Source organism: Choristoneura fumiferana, chromosome 22 (assembly GCF_025370935.1).
Source record: "Choristoneura fumiferana chromosome 22, NRCan_CFum_1, whole genome shotgun sequence".
Classification (NCBI taxonomy): domain Eukaryota; kingdom Metazoa; phylum Arthropoda; class Insecta; order Lepidoptera; family Tortricidae; genus Choristoneura; species Choristoneura fumiferana.
Window position 1 is genome coordinate 963,773 of NC_133493.1, and position 23,982 is coordinate 987,754.

The 23,982-nt window shown below is 37.6% G+C and overlaps 1 protein-coding gene across 1 annotated transcript in view; it reads right to left on the reverse strand.

The window, feature by feature from the left end:
* The window catches only part of LOC141440157 (insulin gene enhancer protein ISL-1-like), a 27,899-nt gene extending 18,962 nt beyond the window's left edge, over positions 1-8,937 (reverse strand). Inside the window, 1 exon segment of the mRNA XM_074104620.1 lies at positions 8,927-8,937. Within this exon segment, the coding sequence (XP_073960721.1) occupies positions 8,927-8,937 (11 nt within the window).
* Positions 8,938-23,982: the final 15,045 nt, after the last annotated feature.

The following is a 23,982-nucleotide window of genomic DNA, read 5'->3' on the forward strand; positions in this document are numbered from 1 at the left end:
ATCTCAAATTAATCCGTCCACAGGCAGTGAGATATACTTATTCGATTCTCGAAATTTGGCCCTAACCAACAGGCTAGTTAATTAAAAGCTTTCAAAAATATTACTTTGAAAGTGTATATTGGCTTCTTCGATCTATAACTGTTTTTGGATCATTTTAGAAACAACACTCTCTCTTCTCTAAGTCTCTAAGTAGATCCTTATGCTACCTAAAAAACCAAACGTCAGCCAAGACAAGTACACAATAAAATCATTAGGGCAACTACACTCGAAACGAAAAAAATTTTAACGCCATGGACTGACCGAGATTAAAAAAACTCCGGATGTTCGACGCCAAGCCTTGGCGACAAAAATGATGGCGCCTGCTTTTTTTTCAAAACAATCACGGAAATTCTTTTCTTAATACTTAAAGATAAGTTGACTTTTGATTGGGGAAGTTAATCCCGTTTGAAAAAGGAATCGGATTTCATTTGACAATGACATCACTTTCGACTATTGTTTGGGTTGGTGACCTATTTATTATTTAAAAGTTATTAATTTAAAGTTATCTTAATAAACTATTTACATATACATATAAATAAAATCATTTTTTTCCTGGTAGGCTGATAGGTATTTCATCGGATTTTAAAACAACTGACGATGGTTATGCTTTCAAAATAAATATGTTAGTTTGTACTGTCTGTATTGTGCGTTTATATGATTTAAGAGAAGAAAAGTCCCCTGTTTTCTTCCTGGATAATGCCAGTAGAGCAATTTTTCCAAAAAATTATGGCCGCTATTTACAATGTTCTATGCTTTTCTTTTTTTCATAAATGAATTATTAAAAGATATATTAACCTTCAAAAACCTAAAAAATTACAGATTTTGCTCTTAAGTAATATATGTAAATAGAGTAAATTGAATATTTTCTTTACGTATTACGGTACTATTTATTTTGATACAGTTTTAAATTAATGTTCATTTTTATAAATTTTGCAACAACATTTATTCGCAAAATGGTGACTTATTAATACTAAGTCCCGTATTATGAGCTTTGTATTTTAAGAAACTAAAATTTTAGTTTGTTACTTTATTTTGTTTTATATTATACAGGCAATTAAAATGTATTTTGATATCGGTTCACAGCACTAAAATCTTCGTTTAGTTACAGTTTGAAAACTAAAATGTCTACAATTAATATTTACAATTAGCTCTTCATTAACAAACGAACACAGAAACAAAATTCAACTCTGTAATATTAACCAGTGTAAATTAATGTAGTGGATTTAGCTTGTGACACAGCGGAAACAGTTATTTTTAATAAGTCAGCTGACCTTTTAAGTTTATCTATAAAATTATGTGTATTAAATGAATTCATTCAAGGCTTATCCAATTATTTTATTCCTATTAGGCATGTCCTTTAACTTTCTTATCTTTATAATAATATTATGTTATTACTAGTATAGGTACCTACTAACATTATGCTCCGTGGGAATTTATTAGTGGATTAATTTTACCGTAAAATATCAATTCGTAAACAATTTTTGGGTTTCTCAACTCAAAAAGAACGTGATTTTGTAGCACTATTCATTTTTCTCTTGACTGGGTATCTACCTACTGGAGAAAATGGTAAGTTGTTGAAATTTGGAAAATTTGACAAACTGTGTTCACTACATGATAATAGGTAGGTATGCAATGAAAGAACTTATTGTAAGGATGGCATACTACATTCTCATGTATTTATTACACAGTGCTAATTATCCTATACCAAAACTTGTTATAACGATGATTCATAATAACAAAATGAGTCACAATCATAAATAACACACTAAAGTTTAACTTACTGTGACATTTACCTTACGTAGCAATTTATTAGAAAATGTCTTGAAGTGAAATTGTCAGAACTGACCCATACACTCGTAAAAACTAATAGGAAACAAAGACAAATTAGCAGGTAGAGTTGACGCATGTCCATGGCACGTGCAGGGACCAAGGCGCCACCCTTATCAGCCTAACATCACAAATACCAACATAATAGCGAACCACGTCACCTCGGCACAAAGTATTTTGCAACTGGCCGAAAAAAACATTGTCATCGCCTTAAAAGAAGTTATGAAGCTGTCAGTTTAATTTGACAGCTGTCAAATGGGCGGGAGTATGCAGGGTGTTTTATTTTAATCGTTTTTGGTTTAGTGGGCGGTTTATTGTATTTTGCAGTTTTTGCCCTATTAGATTATTCTTCTTCTGTTGATGTTCGATTTGTATTTTGATCATGATGAGGTCTGCAGTTTTTAAAGTTACTATTTATTCTTCCAATTATATGAGTATTTATTATCCTTTAATCGAAGAGAATAATTCGATTCGAAGAAAATGTATAAAGGCAAATAATAATCATAGGGACACCAGCTGCAACATAGAACATTTTATTCTGTAATATTATTGTTATTATATTGTATTTTTACTTTTTTTTCGTGTAATTCGCAAAATATTTTCCAATCCTACTCAATTTATTTTTATTACAATATTAAATTATATCTATCTACAGATCTGGTCATTAGACATAGAGAAATAAGTTAAAAAGTGAAGAACGTTCCAATTTCAAAAATCAAATCGCCTTTCCCTTTTACCTAAACCTTCCGTCCGTTCAAAAACCAACGCTCGAAATCTTTAGAAACCGAAAGGCGTTCACTCATTCCCTAAGCCAAACGGGTTATAACAATATAAACCGTCTTATCGGCTGCGTAAATTCTGTCAATTACCAGTCCAGCGCGACGGGATTTTTGCTTCAAAAAAAAGCTCTGCTCTCTGCCACTGGCGCCGACCAGAGATAACGTTCGGAACATTTCTTTTGTTTTTTTTTTCGAAGACATTATAGGTCTTTTATGGGGGACAGTCGATAACGTGGAGTTTGGGTTTAGGTTGTTTGTGTGAGGGTTAAGGTAAAGGGGTTAGGCCGCGTAAATTCAGTGTCCGGTGCTACGGAACCACTTCTCATTCAGGGGAAAGTTGTAGGCCTCCGGGAAAGCGTAAATAGTGTCGTAAGCAGCTCTGGTTTGCTAAGAAAAGTCACTTTGTCGAAGTTCTTGTGCATACTTTTTTTTTGACAGTTGTTCTTACCTAGGTACCTAAAGCTTTTTTGCAGCGAAGGATTAATAAAACACTTGTAAGCAAAAAAAGTCCTGCAGGGCTACTACGAAACTCGAAGTTCGTATCGTACCGTCCCTCTCGCTCTCGTATTAAATAGTATAAGTGTCAGAGGGACCGCACGACACGAACTTCGAGTTTCGAGTTTCGTAGGAACCCTGCTGAGGTGTAAAGGTGTAGAGGTTTATTTTCTCAGCCTTGTTCAGTGTAGCTTTGCTATTGGATTTTACTTTGTACACCGCTTCTATATCTCGCGTATCGTATAGCTCTAATGGAAACTTAGCCTGGCTACGTTTCCACCAAATATGAGGATGTGTTGGGAAGAATGTGTTTTTAACCCCCGACACAAAACGAGGGGAGTTATAAGTTTGGCCGCTGTGTGTGTCCGTCTGTCTGTCTGTGGCACGTCGCACGTGGTAGCTCTTAAACGGGTGGACCGATTTGAATGCGGTTTTTTTATTGAAAGCAGGTTTTCTAGCGATGGTTCTCAGGTATGTTTCATCAAAATCAGTTCAGCCGTTTTGAAATATTGAACTTTGTAAAGTTTATATATTTTTTTAAATTGGACAGTCCACTTCATAGCTTATAACCATGTCTTATTCACGGCAGCTAATATTTTTCGAATTGACTTCAGATCGAGGTGTTTTTGGTGAATTTGCCTTTTTGACAGAAAAATGCCTCTAATATAAAAACTACTTTTGATGCTTGGATTAGAAAGTTTTCACGACTCCCCCAAGTAGAAAACATAGTGATTTTTATTGGAAAGATAATATCCTAATGAGCGTAAAACAGCTTGTGAAAATATAAATACAATTGTGGCATTGAAGTTGAAAACGAGTGAAGATACAAAGTAATTTAGGCACAGTGAAATACATAAAGCTAAAACTCACAGTCGCTCTAACATAACAATTATTAAGTAGTTTCATAACCACTGACTATTACAAAAATCTGCTTGAAAATTAGTATTCATTACAAAGATACACCAGTGCCCTTAGTGTAAGTTTTCGGTTACAAAATAATAATTAAAATCTCAATTTGTATGCAAACATGAACAGCGCCTCTAGCGGTACGTTTGCGATGTTCGTGTTTCCATACAAATTGAGAATTTTAACGCGAACGCGATCGAGACGTATTTTTTGTAACCGATAACTTACACTAAGGGCACTGATCAGGCATGCCCGGACGGATTTTATCGTGGACAGTCTTTATCCTCGCACAGCACAGCTCAAATCGAAACAACTGAGCGGAGCGAGGCTAGGAAAATGAAGCTTTTCTATTGGTTCATGAAAAACACATTCCTCTAAGCACACTCGCTCATCTCTGGTGCTAACAGTCTAAGGCACTTTCTACACCACATACCTGTACCATTTTCCATAATTTCCACACTATATTCTCACGCGTCTCGGATCAATTAAAAAACATCGATATCTAATACGATTATTTGCTAATCGTGAGAACGTTTGTCTGTCGGTCTGTCACGTATCCAAGTGTGAAGGAATTTGTATAGAAGCAAACAGCAAATACTGTTTTAAATATTAATTTAACGGTACGTAGAGACGTTTATTAGTTCAGATCGACTTTCACAGGTGGCATAGTTATTTTAATTGGAACTCTGTTTGTTAATCAAATGGTTGGTTAATTTTTACTGAGCCTTCTATAGGTCCGATGTTCTATCATCATCACGGTCCGCCGATGTCTATCTGGACATAGAAAAAAAATCGGTACAGATCTCATCTCTTTAAGTAATTATTTAGAATTAGGCACCTACTTTACGTTTACATTATGAAATTGGGTCTGAGTAGCTTTTATATATAACACAACCATTAAGAAAAGTCTCAAAATCTCAAAGGCTCTGCTAAGACTATATATTCATAGATAGTAGATCATCATCTCAGCCGTAGGACGTCCACTGTTGGACTTAGGCCTCCCCCATAGACCTCCTATTGCTTCAATTGGCAGCAGCTTGCATCCACCGTGAACCGCGGCCTTACCAGGTCATCCGTCCATCTCGTTGGTGGACGTCCTACGCTGCGTTTGCCGATCCGCGGTCTCCACTCTAGAACGTTTCGGCCCCAACGGCCATCTGTTCTCCGTGCTATATGGCCTGCCCATTGCCAATTCAACGAGCTAATTCGCTTGGTCAATGGCTGAGATTGTAGATTCTTCTTCTTGGTCGTCACACTCTTGGCAGAGTGGTCGTGGTCGTCACATCAGGGGTGGTGGCAAGCTGTACAATCCGTCGCCATTCGTCCCGTACTGCAGCCCTTCTCGAACACTCGTGGAGTGGACCGTTGAGTTCAGCTTTAACTTGGTCCGTCCAACGCATGGGTGACCTGCCGCGAGATATTACATACCTAACTATTAATTTATATGTAACCTTCGGTACTCGACATAAACTTGGCGAGTTTTTTTTGGAAATCGGTTCAAATTTGTTTTATTTTTATTATTAACCTGTCGGAACCATGAGCTAAGCTGCTCAGGGCAACATAGTATCAAACCATTGATCCAGTCAATACGTATTCAGATTAACTTTTTGCCCCTCGCTCCATCATAAAGCCGACGGCTACTGGGCGGGTTTTGTACCTTTTTGAATCGCTGGGGCACACTGAGCGGGAATAATTTATTGCTACATAATTTATTACATACTAGAGTCTACCGCGGCTTCGCTCGCGTAAATCATTAGATACAGCAGTTGAATTGCCATTTCGGGATTTTACAAAATTCCCGCGGGAATTCCCGAAAATTACAACGTGGTTTTCATTGACATTGCATTAGCCACTATGCCAAATTTCGTGACTAAGCCCAACGGTTGTTATTTCGAGATTTTAACCCTACCCCGAAAATGTAGCCTATATGTTATTTCAGATGTCCAGCTATCTACACTATCACTACATATCAAATTTCATCCAAATCCGGCCAGCCGTTTTAGCGTGAAGGAGTAACAAGCATACACACACACACACACACACACACACACACATAAACTTTCGCATTTATATTATACCTACCTAATATAAGTGGGATATATTATTTTCATGAGCTATTTATAAAGTAAACAGAGTACCTATAAGTAAAATTTTAGCAAAAATTAATAGTAAAAAAATAGAATACAAGGTTAGTAATATGTAATATTAACCTGTGGTAACTTTACTGGTTGGTGTATTAGCTAAGTTTTCATTTGTAATCAGCCATATTGTACCGTTTGTACCCAAATAAACATTAAAACATTAAAGCTTTTTTTTGCTGACTGTAGGTACCAATTTTTTCTTGACTTGCATTGTCATCCAACTCGAACATGTATACCAAATTTCAAGTCCAACCCACCACTAGAAGGTTAAAAGAAACTTGCATGATTTGACCCAACAACAAAGGGCAAGTTCTATTCTAACAAGACCAAAAGTCTGTCTGCTCTATCATCAGAACCAGCAATGTAAAACACCGGCCAAGTGCGACTCGGACTTGTGAACGAAGGGTTCCGTACCATTATCTATACAACATTAGACATTAGCAAAAAACGGCAAAAGAATCAAGGATGTGTAAATTTGGTATCCTGCCGTGTCACCAAGTAACATAGTTTTAGTGCTAGTTTTAGTCTTAGTTTTAGGTGGTACTTATGGAGCCAAAATAAACCTTTCTTTCTTTCTAAATGAAGCGTTTCTATTGGTCCATGAAAAACACATCCTCGTTTCCCTCATTATTGGTGGAAACTCTGCTTTAAAATGGAATCAAGATCCTGGGAACGACATAGGATAGTTTATTAATTTTTTTTTATTCGACTGGATGGCAAACGAGCAAGTAGGTCTCCTGATGGTAAGAGATCACCACCGCCCATAAACATCTGCAACACCAGGGGTATTGCAGACGCGTTGCCAACCTAGAGGTCTAAGATGGGATACCTCACGTGCCAGTAATTTCACCGGTTGTCTTGCTCTCCACGCCGAAACACAACAGTGCAAGCACTGCTGCTTCACGGCAGGATTAGCGAGCAAGATCGTGGTAGCAATCCGGGCGGACCTTGCACAAGGTCCTTCCACCTGCATATGCAGGCAAAAGCAAGTTTCGAATTTTTTTTTGGTTTTTTGCTAGTTCGTGCTTACGTAAGTACAGTCAGTGCAAAGATATAGACACGGCCAAATTTGCAAAAACAGCCGTGTATACATATTTTTGTAACTTTGGCCTTTTCGATATCTTTGCGTTTGACTGCACAGTCGATGAAATGAGGGCTATCGCGTATGAATTCGCCGCTAGAGGCACTAGTGTAGCGTGAGGTCTCCGAAATATCATCAGATCTCACAGTTTTTGGGTGAGCCACGCGGATTTATCTATAGTTAGAATAATTTTGTGAATATTTTGCATTACCTGAAATTAATTATGGCAAATATGCTTTCCGGGGCAATGAATGTCTGTATTTTGAGATAGTTTTGTCTTTCGGAAACTTTGTCCCTTTTTTTCCGAACAAAACGGGACTACGCAACACTGTGGTTGCTCAATATTTTTATGGTACGGTTTTAAGGTGTATTAAATATGATTTTAATCTAAACTTTGTTTTCCCGCCCGCAATATTTTAAGACTTTGAAAGCCACACTTAAAACCTCACGCAACAGTGGCGCCATCTAGAAAGACAAAAAACGATAGCCCTCACTGAACTGCATTGAAATTTTACGATGATTTATGCGGCAGACATTGAATATCAACATGTAATTTGTAACGAAAAGGTTCTACTCTTAGGTACGTGATTTAGCTTCGAATGTACCTACTTGCCCAAGCGTACCTTCTTTTTATAAACCATTTGAAAAACAAACAAGCGTCCTCAATAAGCTCAGTAAAGCCCGGTGTGCTGCCAGCATCTTATCTCCTCCCGCTAATCCGACGTCCTACCGGGCAGCGCTAAGTCGCGGCTGGATAAGGATCGACATGTTTTGACGGACAGTCACCAGCACCCAATATCTTGGGCCCTACTATAAAATTCAAAGTTCGTATTGCAGTCAAGGGCATAAATATATATAGGTTACCAACATTTCAAAAATATCCATACATTTTATGCCACTAACTAAGGTCGATGTATATTTGACGCTGTATTTATGCCTTCGTATTATTATTTTTTATGAAATTGAAGTTCATATCTTGCCGTCCCTCTCATTCTCGTATTCAATAATATAAGCGTCAGCGGGACGGCAAGATACGACGTTCGAATTTTGGACTTCGTAGGGCCAGGCGTCAACAAAGCGTGCATTATACCGTAAACTGCTTCAACTTTGCCCTCTGGCCCCAACATTGCCTGATTCTATTTAGAGTCGATAACTTAGCCACCTTAAGGTTTTAAAACTTTTATCCCCGCGTAATAATAATTCCCGTGTAGATAAAAGTTTAAAACCTATAAGAGTGCTAAGTTATCGACTCTAAATCAACTCAGGCAATGTTGGGGCCAGAGGGCAAAGTTGAAGCAGTTCACGGTATCTGATACGACTCTATTTCTAGGGCCAGTAGACCAGTGTCAGTTATTTTTGCACGCAGAAATAGGATTGCGTTTGACAACAAACACGCGTGGTGGTAAGCAAAGATGTGTACTAAGATGGAGCACGCTTGCCCAATAAATGCCCACTCACCCACGATTTGAAGACGACAATATTGTAGCGATCATGGGACACAGATGTAGTAGATGTATGTAGCTTGGGCTGTGCGTTGTTATGTCAGTCAGTCAGTCGTTCATTCAGCTTCTCAGACTACATTGTTTTCTTTAATTAATCCCCTGCATTTGCCTCCACCCAGTCTCAATAAATTAGACACTTATTACTCAATCAATTACCGTTCAGCCATCTCTATCCGCTCTGTAGGTAAAAAGCGAAACAAAACACAACTCCGACTCTAACCAGTCGACAAACAAAACGGCCGACTTAACACTGCCGATAAAGACCGGAATCGCTTATACACTCATATGAATCCAAGATCACTTTTTGATGGAATTCTGACCCGTATGAGTTATTGTTAGTTTAAAACTTGTTTGTTAAGGATGGAGGTTTGGAATTAGCAGGTCCTACCGCGGTACGAACTAAAGGCCCTTGGGCGGTAATAGGAAGGGTAAATATGGGGTAAATAGAGTCTGGGACGAAAATAGCGTATTGTTGGGATATGTTTGCGCCCGTTAACAGGTTGCAGGCTTTTATTAACTAGAGGAGCTTTTGGAGATAAAGATGCTTCGCTTTTAGGATATGCGGGCTCGAGAACTTGGCGGAGTTTTTACACTGTCGAAATAAGGCATCCATGTCACACTTTTTCCTTTCCGTACGTGTTACAAAAAAAGGTAATAATTACGGCGAAAATTTACAATACTTACTGTTTATTTGCTGATAAACTCGAGCATTTCTGGGATTGCTACATTATTGGTAAAAGCGCGCAAAATAAAGAGAATTTTAGTGGCTATATATTCTAGCACCTTTTTGATTCGATCTTAGCTACAAGTAGATTTATGTTAATTCTCCAAATTAGTTTAATTACTGCCCGAATGTCATTTATTTCCCCCCCTTTTTGGCAGTTTTAGTCAGATCCTGCGGGGCTACTACGAAATTCGAAATTCGTGTCATTCCGTCCTCTGACGCTTATACTACCTATTTAATACGGGAGTGAGAGGGACGGTACGATACGAACTTCAATTTTCAAATTTCGGAGTAGGCCCTCTGACTATGGATGACATTTTCGTGGCAGAGAGAAAGGATAGCCTTTGCCTTCAGTGGAGTAATAATGGAATAAAAAATTAAAGGCTAGATTAGTCTCGTGAGAACGGAATTCTTACAAGTCACTCTGCAATTTTATCAATCCATCGATAAACTAGTACAGGCTACTGTGCAGTTGAGGGCTATTAAAAGAGCGATTAAAAAGCCATGGTAGCCTAGTGGTTTTGTTACACAGAAAAATGCATCAGGTAAGGTGACGTGATGAAGGTATTTAATTGTAAATCTGTTTTAAAAAAAAATAGACCTCGTTGAGTTTCTTGCTGGATTCTTCTCAACAGAGGCTTTTCCGAACCGGTGGTAGATTTTTTTGACATTCATAAGAGCTTGTTATAGCCTAAATTGAATAAAGATATTTTGACTTGACTTTGACTTTGACCCGGGGCTATTGTAGCTGGGGGGATATTGGATCTGAGCCGTCTGATGGCGTCCTTACGACGCCATGTTCTTCTCGGCCATTTCACGTTCTGTTTGCCAGAAGACTGTCTTCATACAACACACATGAACATGGCGAATATGGCGTAAGGACGCCATCAGCAGGGCTACTACGAAACTTGAAACTCGAGGTTCGTATCGTACCGTCCCTCTCGCTCTCGTATTTAATAGTATAAGTGTCAGAGGGACCGCACGACACGAACTTCGAGTTTCGAGTTTCGTAGTAGCTCTGCAGATGGCTCAGATACAATATCCCCCCAGCTACAACAGCCCCGAAGAAAGAAGAAAGACAAAGAATAGACGAAAACATCACTAATAAATATCGAATAGTATAATTGGATCTTATCAAGTTGTGGACTTGAGACATGATTTGGCATACACATTCCTTGGATAAGTTTTTTTTAATACCCAACCCACTGAATACAACTCAAGTACTCAACACGAACTATTCAATTATGTACCCACTAGCCTGTCCACTACTCCGTCCGCGTAGAATTCGATTTTCACTATCCCGATGGAAATATGAAATTTTCCGGGATAAAAACTATCCTATGTCCTTCCCTGGAACTCAAACTATCTGTATACCGAATTTCATCTAAATTGGTTCAGCGGTTTAGACGTGATTAAGTAACAAACAGAGCTTTTGCCCGCGGCTCCGCCCGCGTGGTATTCGGTTATCGCGCGCTGTTCCCACGGGAACTGCGCATTTTCCCGGGATAAAAAGTAGGAGTAATATCACTCTCGGCCCATAAACTATCTCTATGCCAAAAATCACGTCGATCTGTCGCTCCGTTACGGCGTGAAAGACGGACAAACACACAAACACACTTTCGCATTTATAATATTAGTATGGAAGTATGGATTATTATTCGTAGGATTATTTTTTTCCTTTTATGAAGCTAGTTTTAATTGTAATTATCTTCAAACGTGTAATGAGTGTGTTTCCTGGCTCCACCGTCCATCAGATAAGTCGCGCATCACGTCTGTATCCACATCCAGTAGATGGCGACTTTGTGTCAGATGGGAGATTACTGCGCGTGCGATTGATTCGTCATTCCATGCTTGTAAGTGCGGGTAAAGTTATTATAAACCAGGGTGACTTTCTACCAGGGTTTGAAATCATTAGTGTTATCTGATAACTATTCGGTTATGGGTTATATTACAATTACCTTACGTGTAATAAGTCAACAAAATGAACACTTGAAATAACGTTTGTGAGGTTTTCACTCAGAAAAATGATTAATTTTGACTAATATCTGACGAAAGCGCGCATAAATATCTGATACGACTCTATTTCCAGGGTTAGTAGGATGTGTCAGATATTTTTGCACGCTCCGCTGTGGCAGATATTAATGCAGCTGACTTTACTGTATTTTTTTTTACAAGCATACTTGTATTGGTTGGGGCAAATCTTGCAAGTTCAGTTTGACCCACTTCTAGAGGTCGGATTGACTTGAAGGAAACGTATGCCAGTTGGATGACAGCACAAGTAGAGTCAACAAAAAGTACTTACAACCAGCGAAAAAGCTCGTTTTTAGGGTTCCGTACCTCGAAAGGAAAAAACGGAATCCTTATAGGATCACTTTGTTGTCCGTCCGTCCGTCTGTCAAGACCATTTTTCTCAGGAACGCGTAGAGGTATCAAGCTGAAATTGATATCAAATACTCAAGTCCACTGTCCCTTGGAGTTGTGAAAAAATCAAACTTCTAAGCCAACGCAATCAAAAGATACAGCCGTTTATGTCGCAAATTTCCGAAAATTTTCGAAACTCACAAGGGTATCAAAGCCTTACAGGGTACTTCCCGAGAACTCAGAATCTTAATATTTGGTACGAAGCAACGTCTTATAAAAAAGATAAAGGAAAAATTGTGAAAACCGTAAATTTTGTTACATCATATAATAAAAATATTTATACGGAACCCTCGGCGCGCGAGTCCGACTCGCACTTGGCTTTTTTTTAATAGAAACTTATTGAAAAGTACCTAGTGACGTTATTCCGTGCGACCCTGCTTTCGACTTTGTTCAAATTGAGTCTAATTTGATAGCTTTAAAATTGCTATAAAATCGATATAATATTTATTGTCTATTAAATCGATGAAGACATCAACTGTGTGAGTTAGTCGCCCGCAGTTCAAAGACTGCCATGTTTGTTTGTTAGGGGTGATTCGGGTCAAATCTTGCAAGACCAATTTCGCCCACTTCTAGGGATCGAATTGACATGAAATTTGGTATGAAAGTTTGAATGATGTGTCAAGTACGGTTACAAAAAGAACTGTCAGAAGTACATTTTTTTCAAAAACTTATTTTATTACCTAATTAAAATTTTATGTAGGTAGTGGTATAAAAAGTTTTACATGCGTTGTTAACTCGCATGGCATTTTCTATTAATTTATTTGTAACTTAACATTTTGATAGCCAAAATGAAACAGCAAACTTCAATTTAACTGCAAAAACCTTCTAGCATCTACCAGTTTCCAAACATGTCCCAAAAATCCTCTGCTACTTAGCATTGCCGGATATTGACAGGGGCTGTTTGCGTCGTAATACCGACCATAAATGACCCAGCGTCTCCGTGACACGTCCCGATCTTTGCCCATTAAAAAACCTTTTAAAAACAAAAAAGGACAGGTCTTTTTTGAGCTCACGCGGCGCTTTTGACGGTGCGTGGTATAGGAGCCACGAAAAAATACCTCTGACTTGTTTGCAGCTCTTGTTTGATAGAAAAACAATTTCAAATTTAAAAAAACAGCTCTCTTCTGGTACTATCTCTGGGCTAAATATGTCCCACGGTGGGCACAAGCTTCCTCTCAGAATAAAAGGAATTGTGCTGTAGTTTACAAGTAGCCCAGTGCGAATCGAGAACTTCACACACATACCATTTAAATTGATTCGCAGGTGTATTGTATGTAGGTTCCCTCGAGAATCGAGATGTTATCCTTCACCACAAAAATTCGTTATGAATTTGATGTGCGATTCGGTGATTCCGCAGATAAATTAAGAAAAAAGCAGAGGTGCGAGCCTTGGTTTGAACCCGCGGCTTGACTTAAAAGGTCAGGGCAAACCACTAGGCTTCCACGGCGTCGATTTATTATGGTAAATATAGGTAACTCTATGTGTGGGATCTTCTAGTCGGGTTGAACCGCTGTCCTTGCGGAGGGATGTTCTATCCTTGTGTCTACCGCGACGTGGATACCAACGGTTAGCGGGACAGGCGGCGGGCGAACGTTTTCACAGTTCATTGCGTGTGCTGCCAGGTGACCAAAGTGCGACGAATGTCTCGCCCACGCAATGAACACAGACCAGAGAACAATCTCGCCCCTATTGCTTCCAGCCGGTCAGGTACGCCGGTAGTAAATCCAATCCGAAGTGACTCACAGACTCCAAAGCGTTATTATGACGAATCTGTACTCGAGTAGGTATACAAATACAAGTAGGTACTGATTCGTCAAAATCCGACTCCGTCCGGATCAGTTCAGTACTGAGATTGGAACAGAACCGATTCAGTCGGGTCGGACCGAAATCGCTTAGCCTTTGCAACAAACAAGTTAATGATCGCTCGAAAGTACCGGATACAATAAAGAAGTTGGAGTCGATAAGTGTAGTCGATTCCGATACCGTAGTATCGTCGAGATCACCCATGTCTAGTGGACAATGGGCCCAAAGGCCAAAAGGGCCTAAGTCGCCCACCCACCCTTAGGCTAATTTGGCATAGGTTAGTCGCCCACCCTTAGGCTTGGCATAAGACGCCCGAATCGGCACAAGTACCTACTAAGTAATTACCTCACCTGCTGGCACCGGCCGAAGCGCTTGCGCAGCGATAGCGGCTCTTTGTGCGCGCGCGCCGCCACCGATTCGATTATTGGAGGCAGGGTTGCCAGTACAATAAGTAGGGACAAGATAATAATTATCGTACTAATCTTATACTACTATTTTATGCAACTGTATCGTAGGGTCCTTAAAACACGAGTGTGGGTTTATGAAACGGGTCACATGAGTGTTTTAAGGCCTATTTACGTACAGTTGCATACAATATTTTATCTATATCCATATATTATATCCTCTATCATGTGTTCCGCGAACCATAGAACCTGCATTGACTCTAACTAGGTAGGTATGTCTGCCCCACGAGCTGCGCCGCTGCGAGCGCGCGCGACGACCTGCTGCTGCACATGGTAGTGGCGCCTCCCCCCCCTGCTCCAACTGTCCATAATAGAATCTAATGTCGTAAGGCTGGTCATTACCTATGGTTTTTGAACGCATAATTGAGGATTTACTATATGGGTGTAGATAAATGAGTTAAAATTTAGCATATTATATCTAATAATTTTTAGCATTGTAATAATCTAATTTAATTAGTACCTACTTTAATTTTTCGTACCTAATTATTATTATTGCGTGCCCTTGCAGGGCTTCATTGACTGACCGATAATAACTGAAATACCTTTTATAACTATGTACATGACTTTACAATGAATAAACGAATATGAATATGAAAAAATAAATTAATGGAATATCAGTTTTGCTACCCGCCAAGTTGAGAGGCCAGGTCGTGCGAAACAGCTACGTTTGAGTTGGAAATAGTTATTTGTGTCACAAGGGAGCAAAATGGTGTATTTACGGCGAGGGCGTACATTGAATCCAGAATGTAGCGAAGGATTCTACAATAGAATCCTGAGCGTAGCGAGGGATTCTAAAGAAGAATCCTGAGCGTAATGAGGGATTCAAGTGTTAACGCCCAAGATGAAAATAATTTTGCTCCCGAGTGGCTCATACAACTTTTCACAACGAGCATTAAGAAACTTGAAAAAAAATCTGAATATTATTAAAGAACAACCAGCATAGAAAATAGCGTGGCTTTACAATTATCAACTTCAAAAATTGACATTTGCAATAAAACACTTAGAAAAGCCTTGAACAGAAAAGTTGCACTTTGCTCCCTCTCGTCAGGGAGGAAAAGTTACTTTTCTGAAGGAGAGGTGTGAAAAAAGTTTTTTCATGCAATTTAACCCACCAATTTCTTCGACCAAGCAGCGTAGGGTCAACAACCGCTGATGATGCTTCGGAGAGAAGCGAAACACGTTTTATGGTTTGGTGGTGGTGGTTCTCTTGGTGGTGGGTTCAGTTACGTTTGCGTTGGTTATTTATGTTTTTTATGCGGAGGGAGTGCGGGTTAAATTGCATGAAAAAACATTTTTTTTCCAACTCAAACGTAGCTGTTTCGCACGACTTGGCCTCACTACTTGGCGGAGGAGCAAAATAGATATTCCATTTATTTTAACATAGACCTCCGCAAAGTAACGCCTGAATCTATACAGTATGAATATGAAATGCGAAAATTTGTGAGTATGTGTGTGTATGTAGGTATGTTTTTTAGTTCGTTGGACGGTAAACGGTTGGACGGATTTAGATGAAATTAAAGTACTTAGACAGATGGACGTTTGCAATAACATATAAGCTATTTTTATATATACTTAATTCCATAAGAAGGGGATAAAATCTCGAAATTTCAACCGTGACTCTAGACATGAAACTTCAAACGGTTGGTACTATAATGCAACGTCAATGAAAACCATGCTGTAATTTTTGGGAATACCCATTAAAATATAAAGGAAAAGTCCCGTAATTTGAAATCAACTGAGATCCAACATAAAGTATTTATTACACGTGCGCGTAAAGTCTAACCCCAAAAAAAAAAAAAGTAAAAAAAAAGTATTCATAAACGACAATCAAACCTATTTTAGTTAAAATGCCGCTAAAATTCGTTTGTCCTTATCTGTCATTTCGACATTTGTATTTTAGAAAGGGACAAAGCATTTGTTAGTTAACATAGGCCTGTTAAGTTTTTTGTTATGAATAAGGGAGTTAATAAACATCTTATTTCTCTTACAAAAGAAAAAGATTATAGATGTTAAGGCTTAGGGAGTTATAAAGGATAGGGAGATGAGGAAGTCAAGAAGAGCCTGTGCCCAGCTGTGGGACACAGTCGTGGGCTAAATATAATAATAATAAAAAAGTTAAGGGAACAAATAATTTATACACTTACCTGAACTAAGAACTTCCTCTGTTTCACCACTAGGCTAATGGCTTATACATACAATTAATCATTACAAATTATCGTTAAAAACCTGTCAGGTGCCAACCCTACCGCGCGACACGGCTGCGGCGGTCACTCCATTATTGACACAATAAATTCTAACGCATGCGTTTAAAGCCAACCTCACGCACACAGATCTAAAGGATCTACAGAGATCTACAAAGGATCTATAGATCACCGCGGGACGTCACAGCGACGCGCTAGGTAATCATAGTTATCAAGTAATGACGTTGTCGGTTGTAATGACAGTTTGTTTAGTTCATTAATGTAACGTAACGTCTGCAAAGTAGCGGATGAATCAATAAATCCTTAATTAAGTACTAATATGAATATTAAATGTGAAAGTCAATATGTATATCTGTTACTTCTTCACACCTAAACCGCTAAATCGATTTAGGCCCTTATCACACTTGCGAGTAGCGAGCGTGTTTTGCGTGAAGGCGATGACGGTCACGCAACGAGTTCGCCGCGACTGATGATGTTTGTTATTACTGTAATAATGCCCTTAAATAAAATTTGGAATAAAAAAGGTTTGAGACCCGACTAATTAACTAAATATAAACAAACTTCAGCTGCCAGATTTGTTACATTCAAGGATTTTTAACATTTTACTTATCTATCATTGTAATAGAAACTAGACTAGTGACTAGTAAATATTTAGATAGTTCAATGGGAGAATTTCAATATTTAAGACACCAATTGACGTTGTTTTGTTTACATTTAATTAAATACCTATTCAAACCAAGTATAGGATAGTTTTTAACTCGCAAAATGACATTGTTCTCGTGGGATAGCCATAGCAAAATTTTCGAAGTTTCGCGGATAAAAATTTTTTTAAATATCTTAGTCTAGCTGTTGTAAATCAGCTGTAGTTAGTAATCAGTGCTTAAATGTGGCTTAATTTATGATACAGGATTTTTTTTAACACCATATAGGTACATAAGTTGTCAAAAAATGTGGTAAGCGAATTAAGTAAGTTCTTTACCTTCAACAACAATCTTATCGATAGTAATTGTATTTTATTTGACACCTCGCCATTTTGTTGGCACAGTTTGAAAGCGATAGTAATTTTTCTGTTACGTAATAAGTAAGAGATATTTTGTAAAAGAATGGAAAGTAACGAACTGTCGGAGTAACACTTAAAGTATCTATATGGATTTTGATTTTTGATTTAGCTGTATTTTTTTGTGTTATTATACGAAAAGTTAATTTGAGACATATATATTTTGGCATACCTACACATTTTGGCTAACAATTTTTTTTAAATCGATGGGTTTCGAATAATCGTTCCTAACCTAAATTGATTTTAATATTTCAGAGGGTGTTTGGATTCGTTTTATTCATGAGATACCAGCGTCAAAAATTTGACTACACTGCATCTAAAATTCCAATAAATATAGGTATTTGTTGTAAAAACAAATCGTTGTAAAAACAACGGTTCAATCAAATTATTATTATAATCAATAAAAAATTTATTCAATCACAGGTCAGTTTTGCAAAAAAAAAACCTAACCATCTCCTGAAATATTTTGGATTAATTTTAAACTTATTCCGCGGCGTAAAGCGGTTTAAGGCGTATTATAAAGTTAATGATTATATCATGGACAGGGATATTTGGAAATAATTCGGATCCGCATTAGCGATCCTTCAAATAGCGAACCTACTGTGTTAAAAATAAAGTTGTGTTAAATACTTGTGATGTATACTTATCATTTAATAATATTGTAAATCTGTTTGAAAAAAATATACCTTGTTGAGTTTCTTGCCGGATTCTTCTCAACAGAGGTTTTTCCGAACCGGTGGTAGATTTTTTTTTTGACATTCATAAGTGCTTGTTATAGCCTAAATTAAATAAAGATATTTTGACTTTGACTTTGACTTTATTCTAAACAATAAATTTAAATTATCGAAATTACAAACACAAACAATTACTAAACAAATGTAATAAAATAACTTACGAGCTTAAAAAAAATGGGAGACATAAATCTTATTTTGTAAATCTAGTCGGACAGCTGTGTATTGCTAAACAAATCTTGAAATGTTAAACAGGTCTCATAGTGCAGGATCTAATTAGAAATTTGCCTACGTCATCTTCTGCCCTTCTGGCAGGGATGGCTGTCTAGCAACCACGCCAATCGGCCAAGAAAACTAAGGTAAACTATATATTTCACCACCTGCTAAAATTAATTCTTTACTTCTCCATCCATTCCATTGTAAAGGTTGTCTAGAAGAGATCGCTCTGAAGCGATAAGGCCGCCTATTGCTTACCTCAGAAAATTTCTGTGTTTTCTGTAGTGCTTACTATGTGTTGGTGTGTAATAAAGAGTTATTGTACTTATTGTATTGCATTTTATTGTATTTTTACCTTATTTTGGGCTAGTTAAAGGCCTATAATTGTCCCCGTGATATTACAGCCTAGGGCTCTTCAAGGCTAAACTAAATAGGCTGTTACTGAACCGCACTTTTCCTCTGGTGAGGTTAGGGTCAATCACGGATCAGATTGATGTAAAAAAAATATGGTATTCAATGAGGTGGGTAAATTTGCAATCAGATCTCGCACTATCATAAAAGTACAACAAAAAATAGAATAAGTAATTAATTGACAACTGTTAAAGTTTTATAAATAGAACGACATTATTTTAAATTCTGGCCAGTTACGATGTGCGCGAGAGTGGGAGAGTGGGACGCTAAGCTATAAATATTTGGATATGGTTTATTACTTATACAAATACTCGTATAGAACTCGTTAAATTAAATGTCAAATCAAGACAGTATTCTTGTCCGTCTTGCTAATGCTATAGTAAGTACCTAGTAAATAATGTACTATGAATTTACTTTTTTTTTAATGTACCTAGCCTGTAGTATGTCCTCGGTGCTGGGCAAAGGCCTCCACTTTCTTAAAATTCTTTCTTTTTTACAAGCTTTTATTTAGTTTCACCTGTCCCGTTGTCTGTAGTCAAATCTTGCAAGTTAAATTTGACCAACTTTCAGTAGTCGGATTGACTTGAAATTTGGCTTAATTATGTAAATCACGTGACAACACAATAATCTAGTAGTGACATCCTGGTACTCCAGCCAGGATCGTCTCCGCAGGACGGAACTCTTCAACGGTTAATAGCATCGACTTGAAATTTGGTATGCAAATGTAATTTATTGAATCAGGCGTTACTTTGCGGAGGTCCATATCAATGAACTAAAATAATTTCCTTGCTCACCGCGACCTTACGATAGCTAAGCTTATGCAAAATATGCGTGTTCATGCAGTTCCTCCACCTCCACACTGTAAGAACACACACAAATCACACAAACCCATCTATCACCACCACCACACTACACTGACGCGTTTCGAACTCAACCAGAGCTCATCTTCAGAGTGACACAACCGTACACCATGCTACCAGTTGTTAGACTAACGAACCACAACCACCGTTTTAACTTGTCACTGTAACTCCCAAGTACCCACATACGTTTATGAAACAAAACAAAACTACCCTCTAAATATTAATAAATTTTTTAACCGTCCTTCAAAACTACCTTGATTTTTATTTATTTACTGTCTGTGTTCTTTATCGGACTCAGATTCGTATGAAGTGTTACATTATTGTGGCAAGGGTTTCGTCTCGATGTTTTAGAATGCATGGAGATAATTAGATACAACAGTATGGGTCTATTATTAATGAGCAGGTAAATTTAGTTTCATCTCCCTTGCTACGGCTTGGATCTAATTTCAGCAATGGTAGTTAATAAACATGCCTTGACAGTAAATAAATAAAAATCAAGGTAGTTTTTGAAGGACGGTTAAAAAATTTATTAATATTTAGAGGGTAGTTTGGTATTGTTTCATGAAACGTATGTGGGTACTTGGGGAGTTACAGTGACAAGTTAAAACGGTGGTTGTGGTTCTTTAGTCTAACAACTGGTAGCATGGTGTACGGTTGTGTCACTCTGAAGATGAGCTCTGTTTGAGTTCGAAACGCGTCAGTGTAGTGTGGTGGTGGTGATAGATGGGTTTGTGTGATTTGTGTGTGTTCTTACAGTGTGGAGGTGGAGGAACTGCATGAACACGCATATGTATGTATGTATGTAAACTCTTTATTGCACATAAAAATAAAAATACAAATACACAGAGAGGAGAACAAAGGCGAGCTTATCCCTAAAAAGGGATCTCATATTTTGCATAAGCTTAGCTATCGTAAGGTCGCGGGTGAGCAAGGAAATTATTTTAGTTCATGCAAATGTAGTTTGGGTGACAATGCAAGTACAGTCAACAACAAAGCTTGTATTAAAAATGAAATTTTTATGGTTAGGTTATTTTATTTATTTTTCTTTTCTTTAAATTTACTTATATAAAAAAATATTCAAACATTGGAACTTTTTTGAAGTCGGTTAAAAAAGACCGCTATAGCTTAGTGGTTAAACTGATGTCCTCTCAAGCAGAGACCGTGTCCGAACCCGGGCTCGCACTCTTTAAGTTTTTCCAAATTCATGTGCGAAAATCCAATCGAAATTTACCTTGAGCTTTACGGTGAAGGAAAACATCGTGAGAAAACTTGCACAAGCGATTAATTGGTATGTGTGACGTTCACAATCCGCACTGGGCCTGCGTGGGAACTACGGCCCAAGCCCCTTCATTCTGAGAAGAGCAAGGCTTGTGCCCAACAGTGGGACGTATATAGGCTTATATGATGATGTTTTTTATTTTATTGCATTAGTATATTAAATCAACCATCTTCGATCACAGTTTTACAGTATAAAAAGATACCTGAATTTGTTTCCATGAAACAACATACGCAGCGTTGGCAAAGCTCTCTTTAGGTGGACCGACTGAACGGTGAACTGTTTCATGGGGATTTGAGGCACTACTGCTGGAGTCGGTGAAGCAGTTGTAAATTAATTAAAGAGCAGAGATTGATCGCAGCCGTGTATTCCCAACGTGTACGAGTATTGCCAACAATAAAAACGTATTAAAAATTATTATTTTTTTAGCTGGTGTTGCTATAGTTATATCGATAGAATCGATTTAGAGGTACGCAACACACGACATCGCGAGAGTTAATAGTCGTTCATGTACGTTGCGGGAGGCCATTGCTCGCACCGTAGGATGTCCACCAACAAGATGGCCGAGTAATTTGAGGCTGTATTGTCTACCAAAAATTACAGCTTAGGTATGTATGGGAAATCTGTCATTTGATTGCGATCGCGAGCGTCGGAGACGTTAGCCGCGGGTTCGCGGTGGATTCAGGCCGCTTCCGAAGCAACTGGAGGCTGTCCAAGTGGACGTCCTACGGCTGAGATGATGATGATGAGACGTCTTCCGGCAGGTGATGGTGATGATGAATCAGTCAAAACAATGTTGAATGCAAACACCATTTAACAGAACAGCATAAATATTAATTTTAACAACAAAAAACTGACGCGTTTATCTTCGTGTAAAAACTAAGCAAAAACGTTTTAATTGCATTAACCGTGTTCCTTGCATGTATTTAAATAATTAGCTGATAATATCTACTAACGGGTGAAGAAGCGTGGCACCTCTTGTATGTCGTGGTGGCGTAAATACATATACGTACAAATAAAGTGACGTTTCCATCCATATAGTTTTAGGTACATCCATCTTGGCCTTTTTTCTTAGGAAAAATCGTGAAATATGAAAGTATCAAGTTGAAGTTAAAATATCAAACTCATGCATGTCTGCAATTCCTTGGAGCAGAAGATATAATTGTTCAAAAGTCATATACCTTTGTTTACTGCCTCTATCGCTTAAAATACCTTCTTATAGTTCGCAACTGAAATTTTGAAATTTTATAATTTTTATTGTTTACGTTTAAAATATTTTTTCTGCTAGGAGATTATATTTTTTATTTAAATAAATAGCAACCTTTAGGAATCTCAACTATGTAAAAAAATTGCGCTATAAGAAACTGAAACATTATCCCACTAATATTATAAATGCGAAAGTTTGTAAGTCTGTTTGTTACTTCATCACCTCTAAACCATTGAACCGATTTGGATAAAATTCGGTATTACATATAGTTTGTGTTCCGGGGAAGGACATAGGATAGTTTTATCCCAGACAATTGCAGTTCCCGCGGGATAGCGATAAACGAATTCTACGCGCACGAAGTCGCGAGCAACAGTTAGTTAACACGTAATATATCGATCATTATAATTTTACTCACATAAGGTAAACGTACCAGTGCTCGTCACTGTCCCAATGGTTCGCATCTTTAATATTATAAATGTCATTAGCAATAGAGATGACAGCAGGGTGTCGTCTATTGGTCATTAGCGCGTCGAGCGCTCGGACGTCTACCTTACCTACCTACTTTATCTAACTTTACATAACAATATCGAGAGGATAATTGGCTAAAATCGAATGCGAATGCCTCGTCGTAAAAACTTCTCATTACACAGCCGTGTGTGGCCAACAGTGGACTGGTCAAGTGGCCACTAACATAACGTGTGTTATAAACAACTAATTAACGATAACGACGACACGAAACAAAACATCATTAAACCGCCTCCACCGTTCGCGGCTCCGCGTAAATCATTAAAGTTAATGAATCATGAAACTTTTATCGATTCATTAATACATTATGTTTGCTTTATATTAGACATATATAGCTAGACGGCGAATAACAAAGAATATATAGTTATGTATAGTACATAGTTACATGCTTTTGAGTCTAATGACATCTGATGTTAGTTTATTAGTTTTGTTATCGTTTAAAAGCGTACTTAACATAACGTTAAAATTACATAAAGTTTTTTTTTGCAACAGTGATGATAGAAATGCGATACTGAATTTTATTAACGAATAAACCCGTGAAAATCTTAGACGGGCAGGTTGGTTAAAATAAGAAAAGAGACTTGCCAAGTTAACTTTTTTCAGAGTATAAATAAAAGCTCGTTTTTAAAAATATTTTTTCTTTTATCTTTTTTTTTATATTTATACTTCTAACCCAAATATTTTGATCCCAAATCAGTCAGTAAACTAACAAATATTAAAAAATATATTGAAACTAAGTAAATTTAATACACAGTATTCAATAAAATCATTGTTTTACAGAGTACCTATATTCAAAGCTGTTGTTTTAACTTAACCTTCACAAAACCCCGTTACCTCTAAAATGGTAGCTTTATTGCATCCTTTAATGCTTGTCTTAAAAACAATGCACTCGTCCTCAAATAAAGTTTAATTAATAAAATAATAATTAGCGGACTTTTAGCATTTTATTGCAACTGCAGCCGGGTTTACGATGGACCGGCTTGTCTCAGACGGAACCAAGCTTATCAACAAAGTTTTTTTTATTAAGTAGCCTGTATAGTGTCCCACTGCTGGGCAAAACCTTTTCTTGACCTCCAAAACTCTCGTTCTGAAGCAATGTCAATGTGCGTCAGAAGGTTTTATTAAGTTAAATAAAAGCTGTTTTATTAAAATTACTTCTTGCAAGTCATATGTCACCAACTTCTAATAATTGAATTAAATTGAAATTTGATACGGATACACTATCATCATCATGAAATCAACCGTAAGACGTCCGCTGGAATCCTTTTAAAATAAAAATAAAATAAAAAAACATTTATTGCCACATCATAATTACA